A 16,339-nucleotide genomic window follows, 5' to 3' on the forward strand; every position below is an offset into this window, starting at 1 on the left:
ACGTGGGTCTGGGTCTCGCATGGCTCCTGGCTGCTTTAGTCTTCGCCACAAAGCCAGAGGGCTAGGCATTTCCCTTTCACAGATGAGGAAACTGAGGCTGGAGGAGCTTAAGGGCAACGGCAGGGAGGCACAGCCGCAAACTCTTTGGGATTCTGGTGGTGTCGCCAAAGCCACGTCCGTGGGGGCCCGTCGTCAGGGCGCGCGGGGGAAGCGGCGGGTAAATATTTGGGGCTGTAACCCGGGCTCGGGCGACAGGGCGTCACCGCGGTTCCCCGGCGCGCGCGTGGCGAGGGCGGTGCCCGGTGCCCGGGGCGGGGACGGGGGCGTCCGAGGCGCGGCGGCGGGGACAGACCCGGCGGCCCGGCTCCCGCGGCCCCGCCCCGGCCCGCCCCCGCCCGCGGCTATAAGACCTCGGGGCGCGCGGGCCGCGGCAACCAGGGAAAGGCGGGCGGGCTCGCTGTGCCGGCAGCAGCGCGGCTGGAGTGCAGCCGGGCGAGAGGGCGGACCGAGCGGGACGCTGCCCGGAGAGGGAACGGACAGAGCGGGACGAACGTCTGCACGATCCCCGCACCCAGACCTCGCAGGATCCCGGCCTCCCGACAACGCGCGCCGGCGGAGCCCCCCATGAAGCCGCCCGCCGCGCAGGGCAGCCCCGCGGCCGCCGCGGCCGCAGGTGAGTGGCGAGGAGGTTGGGTCTCCTTAAACCCAAGCCTTGCAGGGGGCTGGGGGCGAAAGAAGCAGGGTCCCGCGTAGTCTCTCTCCATCCCTCCCCCTGCCTCCCCTCTGCCCCCGCCGGGCTGGGGAACACGTCACGGGCGCATCCTGACTCAGTCCTCCCGCCCCCCCCGGGGCCGCGAGCGCGGGGACCGGTCCTGCACCCGCCAGCGGGTGGGAAAGAGTTCGGTCATGCGGCTTAGCGGCGTAACCTTTGACTGGCAACTCCCCCGGGTGGAGGCTCAGTTTCTTTATCTCTAAAATGGGCGCGATGCTAGCGCGCACTTCAGGGGGCGGTGGAGAGTCTTGAACAACAGCCGGCGGCCGGCGGCGATCGTGGGGCTGCCCACCCCCCCCCGGACGGGGCGCAGTCCACGTTGGCTGGCGACCCTAGGGTACCCCGGGGGCCTCGGCGGGACGCGGGATGGGACGCTGGCTCGGCCCCCGCCCTCACCCGCGCCCTCCGCCCCTGCGCAGCCCCGGCCTTGGACTCTGCGGACGCGGGAGACCTGACGGACGCGCTGTGCGAGTTTGATGCGGTGCTGGCCGACTTCGCGTCGCCCTTCCACGAGCGCCACTTCCATTACGAGGAGCACCTGGAGCGCATGAAGCGGCGCAGTAGCGCCAGCGTCAGCGACAGCAGCGGCTTCAGCGACTCCGAGAGTGAGTGTGGCGCCACCGCGGAATTTGTCGCGTCCTGGGCACTCCGGGCACCCGGCCCGCGGGGGAGCGCCCTGAGCTCGGGGCTCGGCGTGCTCATCGGGAAAACCGCGGGCTGGGGGCCTGGCCGAGCGAGGCCCGAAGTCCAGCGCCGTCTCTAGGACTCTGGGAGTCTCCGGGGCCGCAAGGCCGGCAGGGACCAGACCCCGGAGGGCGGTCTCCGGAAGGCAGGCTGGGCTCCACGCCGCCCGCCGGCAGGTGTCAGGACCCAGGAGGGCCTCCCCAGGGCGCCCTCTACCCCTCTCCTTGCCGCTTTCAGCAGCATCTTCAGAGGGTGTGGAGAAAGCGCCACAGGCGTGGGGTCCAGGGCCCCCGGGAGGGCGCAGGATGGATGTATTTGTGAAACCAGGAAAGGTTTCTTAAGTTCCCGTTGTTGGGATTTTTGAAACACTTCTTGCACTTTCTCCTGGCCCTGAGCCCCCCCGGACTTGTTACACTGTCCGCAGTTTTGAAAGAACCCTACCACTGCTAAGTCCAAGTCTTTAGAGAGTGTCCCTCATCCTTCGGGCAGGTCCATGACGTGACTGCTGGCTCAGACTCCGGGCCCACCCCGGTACTCAGTCTGGGGCTGGGGTTGGGGAGGAAGAGGGGAGGGGGCGGAGGAGGGGTGTGTGGGGGCGGGGTGGGGGTGTGGGGGCGGGCGATAGGGTGCAGATGGACGCAGAGCTGCTTCCTGCTGACTTTCTCATGGTGGAGACCACCCCCAGGATCTGGCTGTCCTAAATCACCTTGTTTAAAAGAGCGGCCACTTTTTCCAGGACCTCAAACGTCCTGTAAGGATTATGGATACCTGTTCAGGTGTCCAACAGCAAATTGGGTGACTTTTCAATCTTATGTGACTGTCGTTTTTCCCAACCCGGATGACTTACTATTTTTCAAAGTGCATCTTGAACACTTCTGGATAATTCTTAAGGCTTCATTTCCTAGATGGGTTACCAGCCTGAATGTCACTCCCTCTGCTGCCCTTGACGCTGGAAGTTAAAACAATGAGCTTTCCTTGTGATTCCCTTCTTTTGCGATCTGAAGCTTCTCCTTGTTACAGGGCAAAGATACAGTCTTGGACTTACACATGAGCTGTCCTCCTGAAAAGGAATAAAGGGCACTGGCCATCCAGTTCAGGCTTGGAGTCAGAAACTTAAGAGTTCCAGCTTGACTTGCCTTGGCAGCCCTGCCCAAGGGTTAGATCTAATTGCAGCTTTTGAGGTGAAAGGGAATGGAATCATCTGCTGTTAATTTTCCATTCTGTATGTTTGGACTTTGTTGCTAATGACCAGACCGCTTATTTTCAATTTCAAAGGGAAGTCGAAAAAATTTTGAAATTTGTCTCAATGTATGTAGCCAAACTTAAATGTGTCTCCTCCTACTGGGGCACATTCATCAAGTACAAATTCTCTCCCCCGTGGGAAAGAAAGCTGGCACAGTGCGTTCAGGGCTGCTCTCTTGCAAAGAACAGCTCCATTCTAAACCACAGCTGCACTTGGCTAGAATAGGGCCTGAGCTCACTCATTCATGGGTGATTGCAACTTCCTCTGGGTAGGGTTTCAGATCTGGGATCTGTTTTCTGGGGGGCCTCAAAGAAAAAGCAGTCGAAACACATTCTTAACAGCTTCGGGGGAGATTGTTTGGAATGGTCTGTAGTTTTTCTTAGGGTGTGTGGACTTTGTTTTCTGCCTTTGTTGTTAACTGTTAAACTAACCCTTGGTTTGGTGGTTAGAGAAGTAAATGGGAGGGTATGAAGAAGGCTTGGATGACATTAGTCTTTCCTATAAATGTGTAGTTTGGCCCTCACGAGGCTGGTTAGAAATAGTCTTGGCAGAAGCGGTGTGTATCTAAATAGTCATTTCTTAAGGATGCATATTACATGTCTTTAATTGCCGCCCAGAATGGATCACAGACATTTGTTATACTCATTTATCTGTTCAATGCTTTTCTGTGGAAGAGAGTATTTGAGAGAGATGGATCCTACTGAAATGTCAGATCTCCCCGGCCAAAAGGAGACACCCAAGGATGATGAAAATAAGAGGAGCTCTCTTTTGCCAAGCCTTTCGGTGATTACTGTTATTATCTATTAGTTCTCGCCATGAGCAAGCTCCTTGCGCTGCCTTAACTGTGCTATCGCCTATGTTCCCTTCCACAGTCCAACAGTGCTGGCACTGCTGTCTCCTTTTTTTCTGATTAAATAGTGGAACCACTTGGACTGTCTCTAGGGCTTTGCCCTGTCACCATGGATGGTTGGCTGGTATGGAAATCAGGTCCTCCTGGATAGACTTGGACAGGGATCACGTGCCTGTGTTTGTCAATCGTGGTCACGTTTGAAGGTGTCTCTTCAAGGCTGTGGTCCCCTCGCCAGATCCGTGGAGCCCAGGCTGAGCTCTGTTGGAGCCCTGCGTGAGGAATGGGCCTCAGTTTCTCTAGCTATGAAATGGAAAGGATTCTATTTAATGATGCTGTTAGCTACCCACTCCAGTATTCTTGGGCTTCCCTTGTGGCTCAGCTGGTAAAGAATCCGCCTGCAATGTGGGAGACCTCTGTTCGATCCCTGGGTTGGGAAGATCCCCTGGAGAAGGGAAAGGCTACCCACTCCAGTATTCTGGCCTGGAGAATTCCATGGACTGTATAGTCCATGGGTCGCAAAGAGTCGGACACGACCGAGTGACTTTCATTCACTAGAAACATCCATAAGCTCAGGATTAGAAAGAAAATATTTGCCCTGTTTGATGTTTTTAAGAGAACAATAAAATGCACATGCCGTGGTGTGTCACATAGGCCAGCTACATTTGGGCCAACATCTTGTATGAACTTGTTATGTATGAAGCTCCCACGAAGCACTGAACCTTTGGGACTTTGGTTTTTCACTCTGCGTTTTACAACTCCATCACTCTAAAGATCTACCCACTGCATTCCTGCTTTTTTGAAGAACCTTTCTTTTTCTCTTAAAAAACTTGGAGGGAAAGACAAATGTTATATGATGTCACTTACATGGGGGATCTAAAAATATAGCACCAATGAACTTAATTACAAAACAGAAACAGACTCTTACGGACATAGGAAACAAACTTACAGTTACTGAGGGCGAGGGAAGCAGGGAGAAGGATAAATTAGGAGTATGGGATTAACAGATACATACTACCGTATATGAAATGGAGAAACAGCAGGATTTATTGTGTAGCACAGGGAACTATATTCCATATCTTGTAATAACCTATAATGGAACAGAATAAAAAAAGAATAACTGTGTATCTGAATCATTTTGCTGTACACTTGAAACTAATACAATATTGTAAATCAACCACACTTCAATTAAAAAAAAAATAGGTTGCTAGCATCTAAAGGAGAAAAACTAGACATTCCTTCTTTTAACCAGAGAAGCAAGTTACTTCCATTGGAGAGAAGAGAAGATATTTAATAAGGAAATATGTCTTCCTGTTTCTACTTACAGGGAATCCTCCTAAGACTTGAAGAGGACCAAAATCACAGTGGCAAGACAACTTCACGTTAGGGGTGGTATGCAAATGGGGGTTGATGAGAATTCTTCTTTTCTTCTAGATTTCGGTTCCAACAGATAACACCAGGCACTTTCATGAGAGCAGTTTCAACTTTAGCAACAGAAGGGCAGCTTGGTTAGGAGCCGGGGCGGTGAGGTTCAAGCCTGATCCTCAGAGATGCTGCAGGCATTGTGAACATCTTTGGTTTGAACTTAGCTTGAAAACCCTGTTGTTCTTTCAGTATTTTCAGCGCTGTAAGTGTATATCGTGACTTCTCAAATGTGTTCAATAACGTTTTAACTCATCATATACTAAATTTTAACCAAGGTGTTAGTTTATGATTCCACTGATTGATTTTACAGGAAGTTTCTAATATTAACTGACACTTTGAAAGGTGATGTGACCTTATATCTTTGATGGATTGGAGGTTCCTTTTTCCTTTGAGGGGGGAAGTTTTTTGCTTCTTAACAGAAAAGGTCCAAGGTCTACTCTGCATGCTGGGGCTTTTATGATTCTGTTGGGCCATTGGAGGGAATGAGGAATTGGCTTCTTCAGCTTGGGCAAGACCTAGATCATCTGTATTTCTTTGCCTCGACTGTTCTGGCTTGGCTCTGGGAGAGAGGACCTGGGAGGCACGTGCGACAGGTAGCCTATTAGCTGATCTGACGTAAGAGCCACGGAGGCCAGAACTTGAACTTGTTCAAGCCGAGAGGGAATGAGGGGTTAGGGGCCCTCAGGGTGTCCTGGTGTGTGCTAGGAATTCCAGGCAGGCAACACGCGTCACTGGTGGACGTGAATGCATGTGTGAGCTAAGTTGCTTCAGTCCTGTCTGACTCTTTGTGACCTTATGGACTGTGGCTTGCCAGGCTCCTCTGTCCATAGGATTCTCCAGGCAAGAATACTGGGGTGAGTCGCCATGCCCTCCTCCAGGGGATCTGCCCAACCCAGGGATCGAACCTGGGTCTCCTGTGGCTTCTGCGCTGCAAGCACAATCTTTACCGCTGAGCCACCAGGGAAGCCCCGTCCCTGGTGGACACCTGGAGGCATATCGAGGGACCGAGCAGTTCCAGAAGGGAAGCTGGAACAATAGTGATGAAGCTGAGAAACGGTTTTTTATTCTATCGGTGCAGCTGTTGGAATTTAGATTTTGAGTGGGAGAGTTGACCCCCTCCCCCACCCTGCACATACCATTCCCTGTGGCGAAAGGGAAACAGGTCCATGGCTTTCTTTTTCTCAGTTAATTACTATGGTTTGCTTGCCTGAAACATGTGGGATTGTTCTATATTTACAGGAGCTCCGGGCCACAGTTACTGTCTGTGGTTTTCCTTCTCTCTGGAGTAACACACGCTGGTGCCAACCCCCAAATTACCTTTCTCCCCGCCCCCAAATGAAAAAAACACGTCTACCTTTTAAACAAGTCTTTGTTTTTGTAGCCAAGTTTTCCAAGCTTTGTGGGCGCTCCTATGGTTAAGATGTTCGAATATTTAATGTGCTCACATTTCTTTTGATGATGTCTAAGCAAACTTGCTCCCTGAATTTGAGGTTCCTGGCTTCAGCGTGCCAAGTTGACTTGCCAAGGACATTTCTGATGGGACTGCAGAGCTGATGGTGGTAGATGTTGTAAGGCCCTGCAATATCTAGTCTTGCCACCTGCCAGGGGTCCCCAGATCATCACTGCTCTGTGTCCCTTGAGCCCTTATTAATGGCAGCGACTGATACTGGGTGGGGCAATAATAAATTACTGTGCTATCAGCCAGCGACACATTGCTGGCACTTGTCAGACTAACTGGCTGTTATTTTGCAAGAAATCGAGTTCTAGGGGAGTGAAAAGAACAGGAAGGCAGGCTTTGCTTCCCTTTTAATTTACACCTAGCATGCAATCTTATTCACTGTGGAATGAAATTTTATGGGATAAGGGGTTAAGAGAGGATGGATTACTTCTGTGTTGGTGGGTTTGTTCTTGGGAGGTTTGTTCTAGGGCGCCTCTGAAGATAAATTTTTTTCTTAAGAATTATGCTACTCTCTAAAGAAGAGGAAGAAGCTTGGCTCCAGAATCTTGAGTCTTATTATTCCCTATGGTGACCTTTCTTCTGAGCATGTCTTCCTCCAGTTTGCTGAAAAAATAAAGCCTGAAAACCATAGGCAGCACACGGAGCGCCTGGGTTTCTTATCCCCCTTTGTTAAGAGAAGAAACTGCAGCTCCGAGACGAAGTGACTCGCACAGGGTCACATGGCCTTGGTGCCACACAGCTCTACGGGGACAGCTTCTGCTGGACCCCAAGGAGTTTGGGGGCTCTTAAGATTGTTGTAGTTATTATTTTCATGAACCGTGTGTAGAGATCGTGACCACAGAGTGGAACTGAACTGTGGAGAAGTTTGCCCCAAGGATGCTGGCAATCTGTTTCCCCTTAATGGTTGAATATTTTGGAGCCTGGAGTCAGGGCTGGCCTGAAACTCACGGAAAGGGAGCGGTGTCCAGGTGTAGCCGTGAGCTGGTGTGTGAGATAACGTGTGTTGGGGGGAGTGTGTGTGGGTGTTTGAGTCTGGAGGGTGTGAGAGGAGAGCAGAGGTGGGCACATGCTGTGCTGACCAGCCTCCGTGTGTGTGTTTATATCTATACGTACTGTAAATAAATATTGTAACTAGGATTTTTTTCCCCCCTGTCTCATTGTGAGAGTAGCCTGAGCTCATTATCAGTAAGAAGCAACTCCTGATTATTTGAAAAGTTGGCTCAGTGGTTTGCAGCTGATTTTGCCAGTCAAGGAACAGTCAGCTTGTCTATATATTTTCTGAGGTTGAGGAAAATACTTAGATCAAAAAGGAATTTAAGCCCCAGGATCTAAAGGGTGAGCGCGGTAAGCCGTGGTGATGTCCTGGTACAGTGTGACTCTGCAGAGTCCCAAAAGCAACCGAGTTCCCCGAGGAGTCATGAATCCTCACCGGATTCCTCTTTCCTACCATTTTGCAGGGACCGTCTCCATGTCCAGTTCATCACTTTCTCCCAAATTCAAAAGCACTTGGTCTACTTGTGTGTGAGGCAAACATATTGTGTGGTGTGTGTGTGTGTGTTTCCCCACCCCCAAGGGATAAGTATACGTCGATGTAAAATTTCTGGGGAGTAGGGGCAGAACAGAGGTGAGGTCCAAAGCCAGGGCCAGGGCCCTGGTGCAGGACGGGGTGCAGGACGGGGCGGGGAGGCAGGATGGTGACGGTGGCGGGGCCGACTGCTCCCCAGAGGTGGAGGCCAGGGGTGCCGCCCGCGGGACCCAGGCTGACACTCTGGGCCCGGGAATGGGGCGATGCTCACGGGGTCCTTTGGAGCTGAGGTACTGTTGCAGAGGCTTGCGCGCCTTCTTTCTGGCTCCCAAGTGTGGGCTCGAGGCCTGCCTCGCCTGGGCTCTCTGTGGTTTTCCTGCCCCTCCGGCTCACTTCGCCTTTTCCCCACAAGCCTCTTGGGTTCTATTTGTGGTGATTCCCCTGCCTCTTACGAGGTGACAGGCAGTAACATGACGTGGTGGGTCTGCAGTGAGCACGACCGCTCTCCTGTGTGTAGGGGGAAAAGGCCTTCCCTTGAGAAAACCCGCGTCGCTCCAGAGTGGGGCTCAGCTGACAAGCGAGCGTGGGGGCTTTCCACTTTGAGTTCACCAACTACGAGTGTGCCGGGAGACAAGAACAGAGGTGCCACCAACACCGTGTCCCGTGGGCAAGTGAAGCAGGGAAATGGGGCTATGCTGGCTTGCTCATCACAGGACATCTCTGGCTCTCTGAGGGGCTCTGTGTATCTCAGGGTCCGGGGACCACACAGTTCTTCTCAAAAGACCACTATTCTGGGAAAAGTATTTTTGGGGGAATGTAAGCCTGAGATTCAGAGTTTCAGATCTCAGTAGGTGTTCATCATCAAAGCACTGAAAAGGGACTGTGGTCCTTTTAGGTGGCCCGGGCTGGACCTAAGAAGGAAGAATCAACCGTGAGGGTTGTGTGTGTTTGGAAACCTGAGTGTGATGGGTGTGTCGTCCAGGAAGACAAGACGGCGCTGGGGCCTCCTCCTCAGGGCTGTGGGGGACCCGTGAGGTGTGGTCTTTAGGGATGAAGAGGAATTCTCTTGGGGCCAGAACCCTTTGTTTCTGAAAGCCCTCTTTTATTCTGGGTGTCTCTTTTGTCACTGAGTCCTGTTCCTTTTGAGTTAAGAGGACCAAAGAACGATGGTTTTGCCTCCTCCTGAGCTGGAGGTGATTGGATGAAACCAAGTGCGTCCCAAGGAGGGCAGGGAGCCTGGCCGGGCCATTGTAGTTCAGCTGCCCTCTTGCACCTGAGCAGCCTTCCCAGAGCTCATCTGTGCTACGCCCGTGCCAGGCTTTGTGTTTTGTTTTAACCAGGAAGGCTGTTCCTCTGTGACCTCAGAGGCCACATCCTGCTTCCACCGCCGGCTCTGCCTCTGAGTCTTTGGGTCGGTACAGCTCAGCCAGCAGCTCTGGTTGGGGTTGGTTTCCTCTCCCTTGTCAGGACTCAGAAATAGGATCTCAGAACTTCAGAGCTGGAAGGGGCTTTAAGGATCATTCAGTTCACCTTCCCATTTTACAGATGGGTAAGCAAAGGCCCATCTGTAAAATGGGAAGGTGGACTGAGTCATCCTTAAAGTCCCTTCTGTAAGCAAACCCACCCCCATCACCCCCACCCCTGAAAAGGAAATGGCAACCCACTCCAGTATTCTTGCCTGAAGAATCCCATGGACAGAGGAGCCTGGCGGGCTACAACCCGTGGGGTTGCAAAGAGTCGGACGTGACTGAGTGATCAAGCACACACACACACAAGCAAGGGCCCAGAGACGTTGTCTTGTTCCAGGGCTCCTGAACACTTGGTAGCTGAGATGATTTCCTAGACGCTCAGCTCAGCCTTGCTTCTGGGACCTTGCCTCGCTCTTGTCTTCAGCAGCAGGACGATGGAACCACCCAATCACCCAACGTGTTTGTAATCCACAAGCTCCAGGAGAAGAAATCTCTCTCAGTGACCCTCTAGCTGATCCCCAGGATACAGGAGCTCAGGAAAAACCATGACAAAGACACTCTCTTGAGCAGACAGGGAGGATTAAGTAGTGGGATCCAACCTAAACTTTGTATTTTAGGGGGTTCAGAGGGCAGAAGGGACATTTTTCAGGAAAGATGGTTCCTTACGTCTCAAATCCCAAGCCACACCCCTGGCCTCCATTGGCCAAGCATTGGCTTAGCTGTCAGACATCTGGGCAGTAGGTGCCTGTGTGTTGCAAAGGAGGCTGGTCATGATGGTCCTGTTGACCCTTCTTTTTTGGGGGAAGCAAGGGCCTTTGGTGTGCCTGACACACTCACACATACACAGGCACACTCTCCTGCCTCAAATTTGGGAGCATAAATATAAAATGGGCATGAACTTGGGCAAACTTCGGGAGACAGTGAGAGACAGGAAAGCTTGGTGTGCTGCAGTCCATGGGGTCGCAAAGAGTTGGACATGACTTAGCAACTAAACAACAACAACAACAAATATAAAATCTGGAAATAAATTGTTTCTTTTTTTTTTAATAGCTTTGTTCCCTTTGGAGATAAACTGTTGGTTATCAATAGACCAGAAGACTGAAAACCATTTCTAATGAGTTATGTTTTCTTTCCTGAAAGGTGCTGAATCGCTTTATAGGAACAGCTTCAGCTTCAGTGATGAAAAACTGAATTCTCCAACAGACAGCGCGCCAGCTCTGCTCTGCCCTTCTGTCCCTGCTCGGAAAGGTAAGTCCACTAGTTGGAATGTGAGTTTTTTTGCTTCCTTATTTCCTCTCCTCCTCAGCCTCTTCTCTCTTCTGCCTTACCCCTAACCAATCTTTTCCAAATGTGCAAAACAAATAGAGAAGACTAGTATCTTTGTAAAGTACAATGTGGAGTAGATTTTGTTATTTCTCAGGATTTTGATCAGCATGAAAGTGAAACTGGATAACTGGTGGGTGGCAGGGGACGGGTGGCTCAGATGCTACAGAATCCATCTGATATGTGGGAAGATCCCATTTCAGTCCCTGGGTCAGGAAGATCCTCTGGACAAGGGAATGGCTACCCACTCCAGTATTCTTGCCTGGAGAACCCCATGGACAGGGGAGCCTGGCGAGCTACAGTCCATGGGGTCGCAAAGAGTCGGACACGACTGAGCGACTAACACTTTCACTTTTTTATTTCAGGAAACCAAATACACAGGGAGAAAGAAAATGTGTAGACTCTAGACTTTGTTTTCTCTTGTGTGTTGTTATCAATTCAGTGCTAAATGACAGTGCTCTCCTAGACTGGCTGGTTCTAGAATGTAAAACTCAGCAGTTAGGATTTGCAGAAAGTTGGGTTCTTTTTTTTTTTTAATTGCATTAACTCTTTAAAGAATGCTCTCAGATGACCAGTTTAGCAATTAAATGGGGTCATCATTATGAAACAAGTGATGATCTAACATAATTCAAAATAGCAGCTTCAGCCTCCCTCTACTGTGATATTAATAGACAAAAAAGTTTTTAAAGATGCATGAGCAGTTTCTTATATTTTGGAGCTAGTAAATTGTCTCTAGCTGGAGAGCTGAATGTTCTATTGGGCAAGTGCCCTTTGAAAACAAAAGGAGTTTTTTTCCCCGTAAGAAGCGTTACACTCACTGAAAATAGTTGCAGAATGCAATAAAAATGGAACAGAGTTAAAAAGAAATATGAAGATTTCATCATTTTCTCACTCAGGCAGGAAGGCAGAATTTTGCCATTTTTCGAAAGAGACATTTTAAAGTTCTCCCCACATAGCGATGCTAGCAGCCCCTGGGAATTATGCCATTGTCCAGCTCTCCGTCTGTAATGGATCTGTTGAATTGAGAGAGACAGAACAGTCTAGAAAGTGGCTTAAAACATGCCCAGATTTGCTACCTGATCCTCTAGAGGTAGAAATTAAAGAGGGGGAGAAAAGCCCTAGTGGCAAATTGACTTTAAAAGCTAAAAACAGTGAGTTATTTGTAGCCAGCTTCCCAGGTGGTGCAGTGGTAAAGAATCTGCCTGCCAAAGCAGGAGACACAAGAGATGTGGGATCAATCCCTGGGTCAGGAAAATCGCCTGGGGAAGGAAATGGCAACCCACTCCAGTATTCTTGCCCGGGAAGTCCTTTGAATGTAGGAGTCTGGTGGGCTCAGTCCATGGGATCGCAGAGAATCGGAGATGACTGAGCAGGAGCATGCACTCCTTGAGGGGGCTACTTAATAAAGACATGCATTCAGAGAAGGCATGGGTGATGAACTCTAGAGAAATGAGACAGGCAGAAAGAAGCACAAGTCTTAGGATGCAGATGGAACAAAATCACACTGGGGCCGTGTTGCCCTGTGTTGGCACCTGCGTGGCACGAGGCCGCCCAGGCCCCGGAGCCTCCTGTCGCCTTCCCTGTACCCTTTTGACAAGGGACAGTAGCGGTTAGTTAATTCCACCCTGGGGGCACCACGTGGGCTGAAGTATTGCCCTGGAATGACAATGTGAACAAGACCGCGTCAGAGAAGTTGAGCAGGAATTAGGGACTCTGCGTGTGCATTCCACACACCGCCCTGCTTCCCGAATATTTTGGCTGGTAACTCAAATCCTACACAATCGGAGAGTTAAAACTTTTAATCTTCCTTCCCTGCCCCTGTCTCACTCTGCCTTTCAACTTTGTTTCTTAATTGTATTTATTTCTGGCTGTGCTGGGTCTCCGTTGCTCCGCACAGGCTTTCTCTCAGTGTGGTGAGCAGAGGGGTGCAGTCCTGGTGCAGGGCTTCTCGTTGTAGGGGCTTCTCCTGTTGAGGAGCAAGGGCTCTAGGGACGCAGGCCTCAGTAGTTCTGGCTCATGGGCTCCAGAGCCCAGGCCCAGTGGCCGTGCCGCATGGGCGCTCCACGGCACCTGGGATCTTTGTGGACCAGGGATCCTCTCGTACCCTGCATTGGGAGGCGGATTCTTAACCACTGGACCTCAGGGAAGCCTCCACCTCCCAGCTTTTAAAATAGTGAAGAGAGATACTTCTTCCAGGCTGCTGGAATATGGGTGGGGGATGGGGGATGATGAACTACAAAACCCAGAAAGAAACATTTAGGCTAGTCTTCAGAAAAAGCTTCTGAGCTGCCTGTAAGTGGACATTGGAGCAAGCACTTTGGGTTGGTACAAGACATTATTTAATAAAATCTCGGGAGACAGAGAGACGGGGGTCATATAATTCTGGAAAAGTCGGATTCATCAGCTGTCTTGAATACAGAAACTGAACCTGAACTCTTGTTTTTCAGCCAAACTTGGGGATACGAAAGAGCTAGAAGACTTTATTGCTGATCTCGACAGAACCTTAGCAAGTGAGTACATGCCTGGTAGTTTAAAAAAAAAAAATCAGACAAAACCAACCAGCACCTCTGGTAAAGTGCAGTAATGTTGACCAGCTTGCCTGCGGCAGGAAGTTACAGCATAAGGTGTTTTTAGGTTCAGAAACAGGACCCTAGTGGCTCAGAAAAGAAATCCTGAGGATAAGCTGGCATTGCAGTTGACTGCCTTTTCAACCAGTGAGAACGGGCCCCCAGCAAACAATGGCATTTTGTTTGAGAAGTGGAGAGTAAACTAGTAGTTACAGTGAGATTGGAGCCTTCCCAGCGTGGTGGCCTGCCGGGCTTTTCAGAAAAGAAATCAGCTTATTGACCACCGATTACCATACTGACTAATAGAGCTGACTCATTGGAAAAGCCCCTGATGCTGGAAAAGATTGAAGGCAAAAGGAGAAGGGGGTGAGATAGTTAGATAGCATTACTGACTCAATGGACATTAATTTGACCAAACTAAGGGAGAGAGTGGAGGAAAAGAAGCCTGGTGGGCTATAATCCATGGGGTTGCAAAGAGTCAGATACAACCTAGCAACTGAACAACATTATGCTGACAAACCAGAGGGTTCAGTGTCAGGGCCAGAGAAAACTTCACAAGTTAGATCCAGCGGGTTGATCTGACTTCTAGAGGATTGGGTTCCCAAAGAGAGAATTGCCTTGGGGAGACCTCATAACCAAAGACCCACACCGATTACTGAAAGACCTGGATTAGGTACGTGGTACACCGTTTCCCATTTGGCAGTTACACTAATGGCACCCCATTCTCTGTGACCAAAATTTTTGAGAACTGAAGGTATCAGATCATAATTGTCATGGGGGTGCCTGGAAGAAAGGACCCTGAGAATCAATCCACACATTTTATTTCCAAAGAACAGGATCACAAATCCCAGAAGAGTCAGCTGGAGTTTCCTGGATGACAGTTTCCAAAACTTACCCTTGGGAGGCCTTATTCAGTCACAGAGCAGCTCTGGAGAATTTCATCCTAGCCCCTTTCATTTTACAATGAAAGAGTCAGTTTTCCATATTTTATGCTGTGCTATATGCTAAATAGCTGGATAGGATCTGAAAAAATAGATCCAAAGCTGATTACTTAAAAAGAATTCTGTTCTTAAACAAGGTTTCAGACAGACCTACCTAAATATTAGGTGGAAAGTTCTGCAGTTTCTGTTTACTAGAAGATTTTATCACCTGTTTTCTTATGTGCCTTGCCGCCCCCCATCAGAAGACCAAGGTCTGTTTTGACAGAGATGATTGTAATTACAACATAATTTGTGTTAGACCCGTGGAACGTGCTAGTTGACTTCATGAAAATTGCAGCAGGCTGCCCAGTCATACCAGTCCTTCAGACGTACATTACATGGGAAGCCTGCCGTTAAGTTTGGTGCTTGGATGCCTGTCTGAGAGGTGTGCTCTGGCTAAGCATGTGTGCTAAGTGCTTCAGCTGTGTCTGACTCTTTTTGATCTTACGGACAGTAGCCCGCCAGGCTCCTCTGTCCATGGGATTCTCCAGGCAAGAATACTGGCATGGGTTGCCATGCCCTCTTCTAGGGGATCTTCCCGACTCGGGAATCGAACCTGTATCTCTTAGTCTCCTGCATTGGCAGGTGGGTTCTTTACCACTAGCACCACCTAGGAAGCCCATGGTTAAGCAGAGGAATTGTCAACTTTCGCGAGTGGATCACCTTCTCTGTCTCCTATTGACAGGTATGTGAAATAAGAAGTTCTGGGTCCTTTCATCCTAAGGGAGAAGTTTCGGAAAGCTCGCAGGACCTGATGAAATCAGCTACAGAATATGCTGCTGGAGGGTGCAGAGATGTTGCTCACCCACCACCAGGCTTGTCCTAAAAATACCTTTGGGCTCATCTCTGGGCAGGTTAGAGACTGACTTTGTTTACCTGCTTGCAGTGTATTAGAGCAGATGACTCACGCTAATGTTGTATTTCCTCTTAAAACATAGCTTCTCTGTAATTTAAAATGCTTTTATGAAAATATTTGTAATTAATTATATATAGTTGGAAACAGTAATATGCTTTCCCCATTATAATATATTTTTGTATGCAAATAAAGTTTGAACTGGAGTCTGTCTTTTGGAAGCCTTCCTTTTTTTCCTCTTGTTGTCCTTCAATATGTTTCCATCCAGGTAGTATTCAAGTGGAAATAACGTACCCCCTGACTTCTAACAGGGACTCTGGGCGCTGCCACGTGGCACTAGGCAGGAGGATGATTAATGAGAGAAAGTGCTACTTTGAAGCTCATTCGGCGCTCTAAAGGGAAACTCTGGCATATGGTTGATGGGAAATTTTAATTTGAGCATTGTGGGTTGTTTTTTTTTTAAGCTTTTTATTTTGTACTGGGGTATAGCCAATTAACAAACAACGTTGTGAGAGTTTCCGTGAGCAGCCAAGAGACTCAGCCATACATAAACACGTATCCATTCTCCTTCAAACTCCCCTGCCATCCAAGCCACCACATAACATTGAACAGAGCTCCCTGTGCTACACAGGAGGACCTTGGTGGTCCTCTGTTTTAAATACAGCTGTGCGTATATGTCCAGCCCAAACTCCCTATCTCCTCCCTCCATCCTTGGAGGATTGTGGTTTTGATGAAATTTGGGTTTCTCTTCTCCTCATTTCTTAGCACCTTTTTGGTTGCCATGGGTGCTTTCCTCCCATTAAGGGAAATACTAGGTGCACTAGGAATCCAGGGCGGATTGGAGCAGCTGGAGGACTTTCAGATGGTGGTGCTCTCACAAGACCTGTGTGCTGAGGCAGATTTGATGTGTTGGCCCGCGTGCGAATGTCCAGGAGCTGGGAGCTGGAGAGGTCCCAGGGGAGCCGGGGGATCCAGATGCAAGGTCTCCCATGGGGTAGGCTTGTTTGTAGAAGCCAGTAGCCCCACCTCCCACCCCCTACCTGCCTTTTATGCAGGATGGGGCAAAGCATGAAAACAGGCAAGTCCATAGTTTTCTTGTCTATGCTTTTCTACCCTTAAAACATCTGAAATAACCAGGCATTACTTTGACACTCAGAATCAAGTTATGTAAAAACTCCAATCCTTATGTTCC

General features: G+C 49.7%; 1 protein-coding gene across 1 annotated transcript; it reads left to right on the forward strand.

The window, feature by feature from the left end:
• Nucleotides 1-432: 432 nt before the first annotated feature.
• Nucleotides 433-15,353, forward strand: RGCC (regulator of cell cycle). The gene is made up of 5 exons (XM_081549917.1): nt 433-673; nt 1,192-1,377; nt 10,565-10,672; nt 13,195-13,257; nt 14,980-15,353. Exons 1-5 carry the CDS (start codon nt 625-627, stop codon nt 14,985-14,987), a joined length of 414 nt encoding a protein of 137 aa, XP_081406043.1. The 5' UTR covers nt 433-624; the 3' UTR covers nt 14,988-15,353.
• The last annotated feature ends 986 nt before the right edge of the window (nt 15,354-16,339 follow it).

The sequence above is a fragment of the Giraffa tippelskirchi genome, chromosome 12 (assembly GCF_054371585.1).
Source record: "Giraffa tippelskirchi isolate mGirTip1 chromosome 12, T2T-mGirTip1v1.2.pri, whole genome shotgun sequence".
In the NCBI taxonomy this organism is placed as follows: Eukaryota; Metazoa; Chordata; class Mammalia; order Artiodactyla; family Giraffidae; genus Giraffa; species Giraffa tippelskirchi.